General features: G+C 35.1%; 1 protein-coding gene across 1 annotated transcript; it reads right to left on the reverse strand.

The window, feature by feature from the left end:
- Nucleotides 1-1,091: 1,091 nt before the first annotated feature.
- LOC111190039 (H-2 class I histocompatibility antigen, Q9 alpha chain-like) lies at nucleotides 1,092-14,867 on the reverse strand. The gene is made up of 8 exons (XM_049470267.1): nucleotides 14,713-14,867; nucleotides 11,531-11,797; nucleotides 5,071-5,343; nucleotides 3,310-3,603; nucleotides 2,664-2,774; nucleotides 2,383-2,415; nucleotides 2,215-2,273; nucleotides 1,092-2,111 (listed from the first exon to the last, which is right to left on the reverse strand). The coding sequence occupies exons 1-7, from the start codon at nucleotides 14,768-14,770 to the stop codon at nucleotides 2,245-2,247; spliced, it is 1,065 nt and encodes a 354-aa protein (XP_049326224.1). The 5' UTR covers nucleotides 14,771-14,867; the 3' UTR covers nucleotides 1,092-2,111; nucleotides 2,215-2,244.
- Nucleotides 14,868-15,300: the final 433 nt, after the last annotated feature.

Here is a 15,300-nt window from a genome sequence, read left to right on the forward strand (position 1 = left end):
TAATTTATATATATAAGTTATATATATATATATATATATATATATATATATATATATATATATATATATATATATAACATGTAAGACCTTATTCTACAAATTATGTTTAAAAAGGGGGTAAATACACATATTCAACACTTTATTCCTTTATTCTTATGGTATACTTTTTCACCCTTAAACCTTGTAACATGCTCTAATGTCTTTAAACATATGGCCAAGTATTCCATTCCTGTGCTGTCTTCCTAGTGAAGAATTCCACTCTATAAACCTTAAATTCATTTTTAGGGATTTCTCAGTCAAATAAATAGAGACTGATTAAAATGAACAGTATTGGTACTTATCATCATGTTACTGGGGTTAGTACCTCACACTTACCTGGTTATTAGCTAGAACCTGTGAGGTATATCAGGGTAAGGAGACTATATTGGTACTTATCATCATGTTACTGGGGTTAGTACCTCACACTTACCTGGTTATTACCTAGAACCTGTGAGATATTTCAGTGTAATTAAATTGAACTGTCCTTGTTCTTACCATCTTGTTAACCAACATAATTACCTAGTACTTTGGACTTTGTACCACCCATGTACCTGTTTATTACCTAGTTCCATTTCAGTGTAATTAGGCAAGACTTTTCTGGTACTTACCATCTTGTTACCAAAAATAATTACTTAGTACTTCCGAGTTTGTACCTCACTATTACCTGGTTAATACCTAGACATTTCAGTGTAATTAGGCAAGACTTTTCTGGTACTTACCATCTTGTTACCAAAAATAATTACTTAGTACTTCCGAGTTTGTACCTCACTATTACCTGGTTAATACCTAGAACTTAGGGTACTGTAAAAGAAAGCGTTACCGCTTTATTTTATATAACGTAGGTCTGAATCTGAATCTCCATCATACTGAGTAATTCTGCAGTGTCTGAAATTCAGGATCTGTTAGTTCATATAATAATGGTTTAGGACATAAATCTGTTCTGGATGATTATTACTGACAATAACTATGAATACACCAAAGATTTTAATGTTTTGGTAAATATTTTTCTTTAATGAGTAAAAGGGCTGAATATTTTTTATAGATTGATTGATTGATTCATTTATTTTAAGTCATATTTGCAGTGTTTAGCAGCAGCTCTACCGTGTATTAAAGAGATGCTGTATGCAGAGCTGACAGGGAGTGTGGGAGAGAGCCAGCAGGGAGCTCACAAATGCCAGATTCAGCTTCATTAATTAAATGCAATAAAAAGCATCTGTAGAGTTTTGTAATTGTGATATTAACAAAAATCATTTCATAATTTTTACCCAGCGACAGCATTAACTTTGCATCAGTGGACCACCACCGTAAAATTGATGTAGTGTACTTTATTGTGCTTTATGTCTGTATATATTTTTAATTGTATTTTCTTAATTGCATTTTTTAAAAACACAAGACAAAATACATTTAGCCTATTTTATTTATTTAACCGCAAATTAATTTAATAAACCTGCGAAAAAAACATGTTCAGTAATCATTTTGAAGCATCATTAACAATAACCATCCTGTTATTGTACAATATCATTATCAGTATTCATGATAATCAGACCTGAAAACTGAACAAAAAAAAAAGAAGCTTCTGGAATTCAGTATTGTTGTATGAAAGCCAGCTGATCTTAAACTGAATTAAGAGTCATAAAATAATCCTGCAGTGACCATTCAAACACAATATTTACATCTTATTTTGCTTCCTATAAGGTTGATAGTTTGAAGGAATGGAGATGATGGAGTAAAAATGAAGGAACCCACTGTTCCATAATGAGTCAACGTCTAAAAATCAGGAAAATTCAGAAAAACAGATCTAAGTCAAGCTTAACAAACGGCAGCAAATAGAATCAAAATACTTTACAAAACTCACTCAAATATAAAAATAACAAAACCTCTTAACCCAGTTTTACTGAATTACCTATCGAGTACAGCGCAATTACCTCTTAAATTCCCACAATATGACAGATTTGATTAGGATTGTAATAATATTGATCAGACTGAAGTTTTTACTGAGAAACAGAAATATCTGCAGATTTTTAACTGATCTCCTCGTATCCACACCATCATTTATGTCCTCGCTCCATCTCCTGAAATTACAGATATAATTAGATATCTCAGTTTTTGTTATTTAATCAGATTTTGATGGAAATGCAGAAGAGAAAGTGTCTGAATGATACATGAAGGTCTCACTTTTTCCAATCATCTGAAGATACAGGATCTCTAGGAGGTGTCAGATGAAGTTTCAGAGGCTGTAGAAAATTCAAAGATCATTTTGATCAATTGATTTACAAATCATATTGATTTACAAATACATCATTAATTATTGTTTAATAATCAGCACGATGAAGGCCTACTTACGGGCTTTGGGATTTCCCGAAACAAGAGTGAATACTGAAAGACATAAATAAGATAATATTGTGTTATTTAGAGGTCAGCAAGTTCATGGCTTATGCCTTATGTCCCTTGTATCAGTAACATGATTAAGATTAGAAAATCTTAGTTAATCCTGTAAAACTGACAATCTAAAATTATGTACTAGATTATCCTTTAATCTACTCTCAGTGTTCTCAGCTGTTCATCAGGAATCAATGTCTGCATGTGATTTCCTGAACTGGACATTTACCCCTATCCTCACTCACCAGGTTTCTCATCAGACTTCTTCTTCTTCCAAATCACAAATCCAACACAGGCGATGAGGACAATTAGAGCAGCCACCACTACACCAGCAATCACACCAAGCGGTACTCCACCTGAAACACCAGAGTTACATCATTAAACACTTTTTCACTTTTCAACCACGACTCCATCTTTAAAATTCTTAGCTGTTCACACATGGCATTTTAAATGTGTCTCCTTTGAGGATTGTGATCAGATTTCTCTCATCATTATGGTTATATTTATTCAGTTTTTTTGTGTGTGGAGTCCTCAGCCCAAATCCAGATGAGCAGCTAGTTTAGGTTGTGGACGGTGGATGGTGTGGTATCATGGTCATTATGTATGTTTCGGCAGGGGAGGTGATGTGGTTAATGTGGGCGGGGCTTTGCAGTTGGGAATATATCAAAGTGTTTTGGTGTTCACACAACAATAATAATAATGAGATCATAGTCTCGGATCACCTCTGAATGTGATGGGATTACGATGCTCCTTAATACGCACTGTACCCCCATTCACACCTGTACTTTAAGCTGCACACTTATCATCACTTTATCCAGGAACCATGTTAATGCCAGGGGTGAACAGGACCAAAGACAGTGTTTACTGTATTGAAAATCAGATATCTTCCACCTGACAGGACTCTGCGGTCAGACACTTTCAGCACCAGCTCCTTCTCCAGGCTGCTGTGCTGAACTACACAGGTGTACTTGTTGTTCTTCAGCTCCTCAGGTGAGAGGGTCAGAATGCTTCTCTTCTGGAAGGTTCCATCCTGGTTGGTCAGCGTCTCTCTGAGCTCCACGTCCTCATTCAGTTCCTCTCCGTTCTTCTGCCAGGAGATCATCACTGCTTTGGGGAAGAACCCTGTAGCGTGACACACCACTGGAGAAGAAGAGTCACTCGAGAACAGATCCACCTCAGGAGATACTGGAGAGAGAGTGCAATATTTTGATAGGGATTATAGGATTTTTTACAAAAACTTTTCACAAAAAAATTTCAGATTAACAAACACATTTTAATATCAGACAAAGTTAACCTGAGTAAATATATAAAAAAAAAGTTTTTAATGGATGATTTATTTATTAAGGAAAAAAATATCTAAACCAACTTGGTTCTATGTGAAACTTTTTTTTCCACTACTAACCACGACCAGGCCTGATTACTGCCAGACCTGTAGAATCAAGAAATCTCTTAAATAGAACCCGTCTGACAACATGAAGCAGATAAAATATCTCAAAAATCAGCACATTAATAAACCCCCATCTGAAGAATTTTAAAAACAGATAAGAAAAAAAAATGGCATCTGTGAACTGCATATTCACAAATGGCGAAAACAAAGAAGATTGATGAACCTTGCCAGGAGTGACTAGCATGAACAACTCATCCAGGAGATCCCAAAAGAACCCAGAACAACATTTAAAGAACTGCAGGTTCACTCGCCTCAGTTAAGATCAGTGTTAATGATTCAATGATAAGAACGAGACTGGGTGAAAATGGTCCAAGATAAAAAACACTGCTGACCAAAAACAACACAATGGCCTGTCTCACATTTACCAACAAACATCTTGATGATCTCCAGAACTTTGGGTAAATATTCTTAGGAATGATGGGACAAAAGTGGAATTTTTTGGAAGGTGTGTTCTGTTACATCTGGAGTAAAACTATAAATAATTTCAGAAAAAGAACACATTACTGAACGTAAAACATGGTGGTGGTAGTGTGATAGTCTGGAGCGGCTGGATAACCTGCTGTTATAGATGGAAGCAGGAATTCTGCTGTTTAGCAGAAAATCCTGAAGGAGAATATCCAACCATCTTTTTGTGACCTCAAGCTCAGGCGTAAAACATTGAGATGCTGTGGAATAAACGAAAACCCCCAATGTGTCTAAATTAAAACAATTCTGCAAAAAAGAGTGGACAACAATTCTTCCTCAAATTCCTCCACCTTTTTGCCAGTTATCGGTTAACCGCTTAAAAGCTTAATTGCAGTTGTTTCTTACAAGAGTGGCACAACAAAGTTATTAGGTTTAGGGGGCAAACGCTTTTTTTCACACAGGGCTAGATAAGTTTGGATAGATTTTTTTCCCTTAATACATTTTATTGTCATTTACAAACTGCTTTTTATATTTACTCAGGTTATATATGTCTGATATCAAAATGTGTTTGTTAATCTGAAAAATGTTAGTATGATAAAAAAGCAAAGACAAAACAAAAGTTTTACATCAAAACCTTTTATGTCACTGTAAATTAATCTATAATTACTGTGTTATGCCAGAAAAACTGATTAAGGGGGGTTTCAAGTGTGTGTATGTGTGTGTGTGTGTGTGTGTGTGTTTGTGAGAGAGAGAAAGTGAGAGTAGCTGTAATTACAGTAAGAGATCAGGTCATACTTTACCTTTCCTCATCAGTGTGGATCTGCCGTAACCCACGTACTTCTGTAACCACTCGATACACTGAGTCATCAGGTAGGCTTTATCTTGAACAGCCCATGCACTCTTCTCCCACTTCTGTTTGGTGATGACAGCTTGAGGAGTCGGTGCAGTCCAGGTGAGAGTGTTCAGATCCAGACTGACGAAATCTTCTCCATCATAACCAAACTGATCATATCCTCTCTTAGTTCCATCATCATCCATCTCACAACCGTACATATTCTGCCATGTGTGAACTCCTGTACACACAAAACACATTACATTGAGTGTTGTAATAAAGTGAGGTCTAATAAATTAATAATTAGAGTAATGAATGCATAAAGAAAAGTCCGGTGAGGAAATCAGTTCTACAATCTAGCTTTATGCTACAATCTGCAAATGTTTGGACCGTTAAGTTGTTGCACACATCATGGGCCATGAAGAAGAATTGCATCTCTTGACTTTCAACACACCCTATGGAAGCTAAAAAACACTGACCTGTGGGATATGTGGACGGGGTCTCCTGCACTGAATGTGGATTTAAATTCTATTGCTTATCTGTTTACGTGGACAATTATAATAAAGTGCTGAGAGTACATCATTTGTACATAATTGTTTATACCTGTATCAGAACACAAATCTAATTGTTATTATGTTATACAGGGTAAGATGTAAATATTTCCTATACTTAATTCTAGAGATGAAATTATCAAAGCTTTTATGTTTATATGAAGCTTTAAGCTAAACACCTTGGGCCCTATTTCACACCCTGCCAACAATCTATTTTAAGTAACAACAGTGCTTGTAAATATATAAATATGGAATAAAAATTATACATAAATTTAAAATTAATCAAATAAAAATCTGAAAAGTGTGAAGTCTGGTGAGTTCCTTGGTTACTGCGTGATGCTGTTTGTTCACTAGTGTTGCCTAACAAACCACTGAGGTCTTCACAGAACAGCTGTATTTATACTGAGACTAAATTACACACAGCTGGATTAACTCTATTAACTCATTAAGTGATGTCTGAAGGCAGTTAATTGCACTGGATTTTATTTAGAGGGTTTCAGAGTAAATACTTGTAAATACTTTTACACATCACACTTTTCAGATTTTTATTAAATAAAAAAATGTATCATTTTCATTTTACATTGCTTTTGTATTTCATTTACATGTTACTGTTTACCTTTATAATAATAAAACTAAAAATTTAATTTCAATCTTTTATTGCTTATTTTTAATGTTTAATTTTCTGTTATCTAGCTTTTATTATCGTAATATTCATTCTTTAGTTTATTTCAGTTGGAAATATTTGTTTTAAAACCCTATTTAAAACCTTATTTAATATCTTGTTTCATAAATCACGTGTAGAGAACTTTTCATTTCTATCAGATCTGATTAAAAAGAATCAACATAAATATAGTTTAAATAACTAACTAATTAATAATATTGTATTTAATTTCTGTGCTTTCACATAATAAAGAGCTTTATGTTCTACACTGATATTTATATATATATTATATTAAAGTACAGTATATGTATCACACAGAACCATATACTGAATTATTTTACTGTCTAAACTGTTTAACTGAAAATAAAACTCCTGATATTTTAATTAATCTCTGAATCTTTATATCTGATTATCTAATCATCCACCAATCAGGAGACAGCTCTCTCTGATGAGTGTAATTTATTCAGATCTGTAATTAGAGGGTAAATCCAGGTTCAGACAGTAAAAATCTGCTCCAGGATTTTGTTCCAGCTGTCTGATCGTCTCTCTGTGTAGCTCTGCACCCGGCTGATCTTTACATCTGAGCTTTTATATGATCAGAGAAACTCAGAAAACAAGAGAAATCTAAATATAAACTATAAATACATTAATTAAATATGATAAATTATATATAATATTTGACATATAATAATTATAATCAGATGTATATATATGATATAAATGTCTTCTCAGCTTCTCTCTCTGAGTGTCTGAGTGAGTATGTGTTCTGTTATGGTAGTGTGTGTGAGTGTGTGTGTGTGTGTGTGTGTGTGTGTTGTGTGTGTGTGTTGTGTGTGTTGTGTACAGGTTGGATGCTGTAGAAACACTGCTGTGTATCCAGATCTCTACCAGCTGCAGCTTCTCTTCTATATCTGGATTCATAATTTCACACATCATGACATCACTCTCTGTGTTTTTTTTAGCTTCTCGGCTGATATTGGCTGAAGCTCGTCCAATCACAGCTTGTGTCTCAGATTATCACAAATCAGACTGGAGGAGTCGTTCAGGTTTTTTTTTTTTGTCGTAATTATCTAAACCCGTCTGATAAAATCATAGAAACACTGATCAGCTCAGGATCTGGATCTGAAGCTTCAGGATCAGCTGCTTTCTGCTGCTCTCACAAACTGCTCTCACATACTGCTCTCACAAACTGCTCTCACATACTGCTCTCACAAACTGCTCTTACAAACTGCTCTCACAAACTGCTCTCACATACTGCTCTCACAAACTGCTCTCACAAACTGCTCTCACATGCTGCTCTCACAAACTGCTCTTACAAACTGCTCTCACATAGTGCTCTCACATACTGCTCTCACAAACTGCTCTTAAACACTGCTCTCACAAACTGCTCTCACACACTGCTCTCACAAACTGCTCTCACACACTGCTCTCACAAACTGCTCTCACACACTGCTCTCACAAACTGCTCTCACATACTGCTCTCACAAACTGCCCTCACATACTGCTCTCACAAACTGCTCTCACAAACTGTTCTCACAAACTGCCCTCACATACTGCTCTCACAAACTGCTCTCACAAACTGTTCTCACAAACTGCTCTCACACACTGTTCTCACAAACTGCTCTCACAATCTGCTCTCACATACTGCTCTCACAAACTGCCCTCACATACTGCTCTCACAAACTGCTCTCACAAACTGCTCTCACATACTGCTCTCACACACTGCTCTCACACACTGCTCTCACAAACTGCTCTCACAAACTGCTCTCACACACTGCTCTCACAAACTGCTCTCACAAACTGCTCTCACACACTGCTCCCACAAACTGCTCTTACACACTGCTCTCACACACTGCTCTCACGCTTATGATGAGAACATTTATAAATACGGGGAGTAAATCAGGGTTAAAATCAGGCTAATAAAATCATTAGTAGAGTGAGCACCAGGCTTTAGTTTAGGTTTAGGTTTAGGTTTATGTTTAGTTAAACTGGAAGAGAGAAATCTATCCCATAATAATCAGAGCTGGTGTGAGCGAGTGGTTCGGTACCACGAGTCCACTTTCACTTTTCTGTTTTTTTTTTAGCGTATTTTAATTTCTCCAAATTTCTGGATCTCTCGGCTTGATAAAAAATGGGCGTGTCTGGGATATTTTTTTATATATATAAATGCTAATGAAGCAGCAAAATAAATAAATAAATAAATCAGTATGGAGGAAATAGTCAAAATCATATTGTTGAGATTTGTCTTTTTAATAAATAAGATTTTATTCTAATCCTTTTCTAATCTAATTCTATAAATCCAGACTCTGCTGTATGTATATATATATAGATAGATATATATGTAGATATATAGATATATCAGCTTTTCCTCCATATGTGAAAGACACATGATTGTTCTGTGTATGTGTGTGTGTGTGTGTTTGGGTGTGTGATGCTCGTATGATGTATCAGCCTCCTCTATTCTGATTGGCTAGAGATACTTGGCTAGAGTGTCTATATTCATTAGCATTAAGTTTTCTAAACTCTCTAAATTTTATATATTTTTATTCATTTCGATGGAGAGATCAGCCGCGGGCGGCGGTGCACGATGGGCGGCATCACGTCGAGGGCAGCGCCGCTGCCCTCGACGTGATGCCGCCCATCGTGCACCGCCGCCCGCGGCTGATCTCTCCATCGAAATGATTAAAAATTAATATCACAATATATAATAACTCAGCACTTCATAATCATACTCCTATTTTATCTAACTAACACAGAATAAAGCACAATTCTACATAAACCAATTTTATTATTATTAATCATCTCTAATCATCAGAATTCTCCTCCTCTCGTCTCACAGACGCTCAGAAACTCTCGCTCTACGTGAGATCCACCTGAAACTGAAGATCTCAGAACTACAACTAAAATCTGATCAAACAGGAGGAACATGAAGAACCTTCTGGAATATTACAGTTCCAGTAACCTAAAGCACTGATTAGACCCCGCCCCTGATCTCCTCTGATTGGACAGATAGTTCAGACAGCCAGAACCTGATTGGACGAGTAGAATGAATGTAAAGTGTCAGTTCTTACACAAAAGAGACACAAGAGGGCGCTACTGAGACACAACAGTCCTCACTAAATAAACCCACAGTAGACAAGAACTGATCCTTACAACATAAAGTGTGTAAATTAATCTCAGCTCTGCTGTCTCGATTAGAGTTAGAGTTAAAGTTCAGGACTAGAGTTAGAGTTAAAGTTCAGGACTAGAGTTTAGGTTAAAGTTCAGGACTAGAGTTAAGGTTAAAGTTCAGGACTAGAGTTAGAGTTAAAGTTCAGGACTAGAGTGAGAGTTAAAGTTCAGGACTAGAGTTAGAGTTAAAGTTCAGGACTAGAGTTAGAGTTAAAGTTCAGGACTAGAGTTAGAGTTAAAGTTCAGGACTAAAGTTAGAGTTAAAGTTCAGGACCAGTGTTAGAGTTAAAGTTCAGGACTAGAGTTAGAGTTAAAGTTCAGGACTAAAGTTAGAGTTTAAGTTCAGGACTAGAGTTAGAGTTAAAGTTCAGGATTAGAGTTAGAGTTAAAGTTCGGGACTAGAGGTAGGGTTAAAGTTCAGGACTAGAGTTAGAGTTAAAGTTCAGGACTAGAGTTAGAGATAAAGTTCAGGACTAGAGTTAGAGTTAAAGTTCAGGACTAGAGTTAGAGTTAAAGATCAGGAATAGAGTTAGAGTTAAAGTTCAGGACCAGTGTTAGAGTTAAAGTTCAGGACTAGAGTTAGAGTTAAAGATCAGGAATAGAGTTAGAGTTAAAGTTCAGGACTAGAGTTAGAGTTAAAGTTCAAGACTAGAGTTAGAGTTAAAGTTCAAGACTAGAGTGAGAGTTAAAATTCAAGACTAGAGTTAGAGTTAAAGTTCAAGACTAGAGTGAGAGTTAAAATTCAAGACTAGAGTTAGAGTTAAAGTTCTGGATTAGAGTTAGAGTTAAAGTTCAGAACTAGAGTTAGAGTTAAAGTTCAGGACTAGAGTTAGAGTTAAAATTCAAGACTAGAGTTAAAGTTCAGGACTAGAGTTAGAGTTAAAGTTCAGGATTAGAGTTAGAGTTAAAGTTCGGGACTAGAGTTTAGGTTAAAGTTCTGGACTAGAGTAAGAGTTAAAGTTCAGGACTAGAGTTAGTGTTAAAGTTCAGGACTAGAGTTAGAGATAAAGTTCAGGACTAGAGTTAGAGTTAAAGTTCAGGACTAGAGTTAGAGTTAAAGTTCTGGACTAGAGTTAGTGTTAAAGTTCAGGACTAGAGTTAGAGATAAAGTTCAGGACTAGAGTTAGCGTTAAAGTTCAGGACTAGAGTTAGGGTTAAAGTTCAGGACTAGAGTTAGAGTTAAAGTTCAGGACTAGAGTTAGAGTTAAAATTCAAGACTAGAGTTAAAGTTCAGGACTAGAGTTAGAGTTAAAGTTCAGGATTAGAGTTAGAGTTAAAGTTCGGGACTAGAGTTTAGGTTAAAGTTCTGGACTAGAGTTAGAGTTAAAGTTCAGGACTAGAGTTAGAGATAAAGTTCAGGACTAGAGTTAGCGTTAAAGTTCAGGATTAGAGTTAGAGTTAAAGTTCAGGACTAGAGTTAGCGTTAAATTTCAGGACTAGAGTTAGGGTTAAAGTTCAGGACTAGAGTTAGAGTTAAAGTTCAGGATTAGAGTTAGAGTTAAAGTTCAGGACTAGAGTTAGCGTTAAAGTTCAGGACTAGTGTTAGAGTTAAAGTTCAGGACTAGAGTTAGAGTTAAAGTTCAGGACTAGAGTTAGCGTTAAAGTTCAGGACTAGAGTTAGGGTTAAAGTTCAGGACTAGAGTTAGGGTTAAAGTTCAGGACTAGAGTTAGAGTTAAAGTTCAGGATTAGAGTTAGAGTTAAAGTTTAGGACTAGAGTTAGAGTTAAAGTTCAGGACTAGAGTTAGAGTTAAAGTTCAGGACTAGAGTTATGGTTAAAGTTCAGGACTAGAGTTAGAGTTAAAGTTCAGGACTAGAGTTAGGGTTAAAGTTCAGGACTAGAGTTAGAGTTAAAGTTCAGGACCAGAGTTAGAGTTAAAGTTCAGGACTAGAGTTAGAGTTAAAGTTCAGGACTAGAGTTAGAGTTAAAGTTCAGGATTAGAGTTAGAGTTAAAGTTCAGGACTAGAGTTAGCGTTAAAGTTCAGGACTAGAGTTAGAGTTAAAGTTCAGGACTATATTTGGGGTGTGTGTGTGTGTGTGTGTTACCTTTGGTCTGGTTGAAGCGCTGCATTACATTCTGCACACTGACTTTGAAGGTCTCCTGGTAACCATGATGATTCTGTGTCTCTCTGTCAAAGTAACCTGCCTCATAGCCAACAATCTTCTTTATCCACTCTGTCTTTGGAACGAAGTTCCGACTGTCACTGTCATAGTACACAAAGGGTTCTCCGTCCACCTGACCCACATTAGTGAACTCTGGCAAGTTTATTCCTGGAGTTACAGCCGTGTAGACATACCTCAGAGAGTGAGTTTCTGAAAAACAAAATAAACCAAAGACATTTAAATCTAAGTGAATAAAACACAGATTACTGGTTGAAGATGTATGTGAAACATAATGGTGGGGCAACTTGGAATACTTGGAATACATGGTTAAACAAGTTTAAATTCTCTGTCCAATGAGAATTCAGGATTCACTTAACGTCACTAGAAGCTGAGGAGAAACACTGAGATCAGGTTGATACTGAAAGTGAAAATAGGAGACTACAGCAGCCGATCAGCAGGGTGCAATGGGGATTTTAGAGATGGGGAATTACCACACTTTTAACTATAAACAATATGAAAATAATATAATTTTATTCAGGCTGACCAAGTTTAACATTCTGTTTTAGCATTTCTTTGTTTAGTGTTTTTTTTTTGTATGTCAAAATGCAATCTAGTTTGTACTTTCACACCAGCAAAATTAACTGTTCCATAAATGATGCTCGATCATCTGAAATCTATAAACCTCCTTTATTTTTATTTGTGAGATCAGACCCACTATAACCAGTTATTCACTGTGTATTTACTATGGCTAATTTGCTATTTTAATAATGAACACTCGCAATGATGTTAAGATGCCTTTGAGAACACCATGAATAACAGCAGAGGAACAGTAGAATCAGATTTAACAATATAGTGTTATCAGACTGCCAAATTATTAAGACCCCCAGGATACTTCTACATCAGTTTTATTACACGGTTCTGTCTTGGTCTGGGTGGGGTTAAGATGGTCTTATTGGTTGTGTAATTAAACTTTAACTGTGTATTTTAATAACAAATAAAACTCTTCATACAAAACATTAATTTGTGTACACTCATACTATAAACAATATTAATAATGCTTCATCAAATCTAATTTCCCATGACTAGGATTTTAAGAACAGACACAATTCTTTGGATCTGTCTCCATTTATGTTTATAACATTTGTCTGAGGTTCTACTTCATCAAGACTCACAGGTTACATAGAAAAAATCAAAGTATAAAATACTATATTGCTTAATGAACTAGATTATACAGCAGGCAGATTTCTGTAGTGCTGCTACATTTCTATTTTTATGGTACAATCTGTAATACAGCCCTCTCTTTATAGTGTTTTTATATAATGATCTATTATTTAATTATACATGTGAGCTACCTACACTAAACTATTATAGTATGTAATAAGTTTTCATATTAGAATCCTTTAGAAATTATTGCCATACTATTATACAGCTCTGGAAGAAATAAGATACCACTTAAAAATGATAAGTTTCTTTGATTTTACCAAATTAAAAACCTCTGGAATATAATCAAGAGGAAGATGGATGATCACAAGCCATCAAACCAAACTGAACTGCTTGATTTTTTGCACCAGGAGTAAAGCAGCATAAAGTTATCCAAAAGCAGTGTGTAAGACTGGTGGAGGAGAACATGATGCCAAGATGCATTAAAAAATGTGATTAAAAACCAAAACAAGGTTATTCCACCAAATATTGATTATTTCTGAACTCTTAAAACTTTATGAATATGAACTTGTTTTCTTTGCATTATTTGAGGTCTGAAAGCTCTGCATCTTTTTTGTTATTTCAGACATTTCTCATTTTCTGTAAATAAATGCTCTAAATGAGAATATTTTTATTTGGAATTTGGGAGAAATGCTGTCTGTAGTTTATAGAATAAAACAACAATGTTCATTTTACTCAAACATAAACCTATAAATAGCTAAATCAGAGAAACTGATCTCTTATATATTTTTCCAGAGCTGTATATGTTTAAGCAGTAATTAAGTGTAACTGTTATTAAGAGAAGTACTGTGATCTGTTTAGCTTTTTTTTTTAAGAGAAATCTAAGAAAATCATAAAGCTCAGGTTGCTTTGTATATTATCAGTGCAGAGATACATAATCAAAAACTAATATCAGATACAATTTCTAATATTTTACACAGTGCTGCTTTATACACTTTCTATTTAAAGGCATAAATCTTTACTTTATAAATCATATACTAAAAAACATCCAAATATAAAGTTTCTACAGACATGCCAATCATGCAAGGCTCCGCCCAGGGGTGGATCAACACCAGCCTTCATCCAATCACATTAAAGAACACTGCAGCGTCATAAATCACCAGGAGGAAACTGACTCTCCAGGTTGATTTTAAAATTGAAAGCAGTGCCTGGATTTGAGTTTTTTTTTTTTTTAATTCTAATCATTTTTACCAACATTAGAGCTGCTGAAACATCATTTAATCAGAAATAAATTATTAATGAATACTGTTATCTAATAATCTAATATTCTACATGTTTTAAAGATTTTTTTGTGCTAAATCCTGGCATTACTAACCAAAGTTGTCCTTAAAAGGTGTTGCATTTTCCACAGACAGATCTCATGCAGACTTTTACACGTATAGAGTAATAAAGTTATTAATATTTCATGATAACTTAAACACAATGAAGCTGTTAATAAACAAGAACCACAGCAAAATAACCATAGTGTAACTGTAGTAATTATTTTATCAGTATTAATAGCAATACATTAAACTGCACTCATGTAGAATAATACTAATATAAACAGTGTTTATGTTATATATTATATTATATATTGTAATCAGCATCTACTGCATTGATTACAAGTAATGTAGGATTCTGTCTAACTCAGCAAATACAGCACCACCTGCTGGACAAGAATCTCTAAAATTTGTGTCTAATAAGCAATATATATGTAGTCTATTTTCTTTGTGATTAAAACAATTAATTTATTAATTACTGTTATGTTTTGAGGAACACGTTTTTTATTCTGTATGTGACTGTAAATACAGTCTGATAATAGTTCATATTAATACTGCTGACTGATCTAGAGCTTTATAATAATCGTTAAAGTGATCTATCAGAGCTCATATTTATATAAAACATTATACTAATGTTAGACTCACCTGCTGAAGATAGAGGAACAGCAGCTGTGAGGAACAGCAGGATTTTCAACACCACCATTTTCTCCCCCTTCTTCACTGTTTCAGATGTTTATAGGATGTCTGTAGTCTGTAGATGATCCAGATGATCCTTCTCTTTTCAGACCTGAGCACCAACTGAAACAGCAGAACTCACAGCAGTGACTTATCAAGTGCTCAGGGGTTGCCAGATCACTTCGAAATCCACCTTTCTGGAACGTTCACACAATGTACACACTGTGCATGTGTTCAAATATGCAGTAAAACACATTTATAGGTGGAAACACACGTTAATAATATATAAACTCTACAGCTTAATTTCCCCATATACTAAAAAGTTCCCTAGTGCATTCTAACTGCATTACACTACGATTTATTACAGTTTTTCTCAATTGGTTTGGCTCATTTCTTGAAACTGAGATGACATTCCTATAACTAAAAGGTAAATTGGCCAAACAGACTTACAGTTCTTCACAACACTTCAGATAACCAGCAAAATGTCATATGTCTCCCAAAACATTAATTCTTGCTTCAAAATGAAGTCTTTCTCCCATATAAATAGTCAGTACCATA

The sequence above is a fragment of the Astyanax mexicanus genome, chromosome 22 (assembly GCF_023375975.1).
Source record: "Astyanax mexicanus isolate ESR-SI-001 chromosome 22, AstMex3_surface, whole genome shotgun sequence".
Lineage (NCBI taxonomy): Eukaryota > Metazoa > Chordata > Actinopteri > Characiformes > Acestrorhamphidae > Astyanax > Astyanax mexicanus.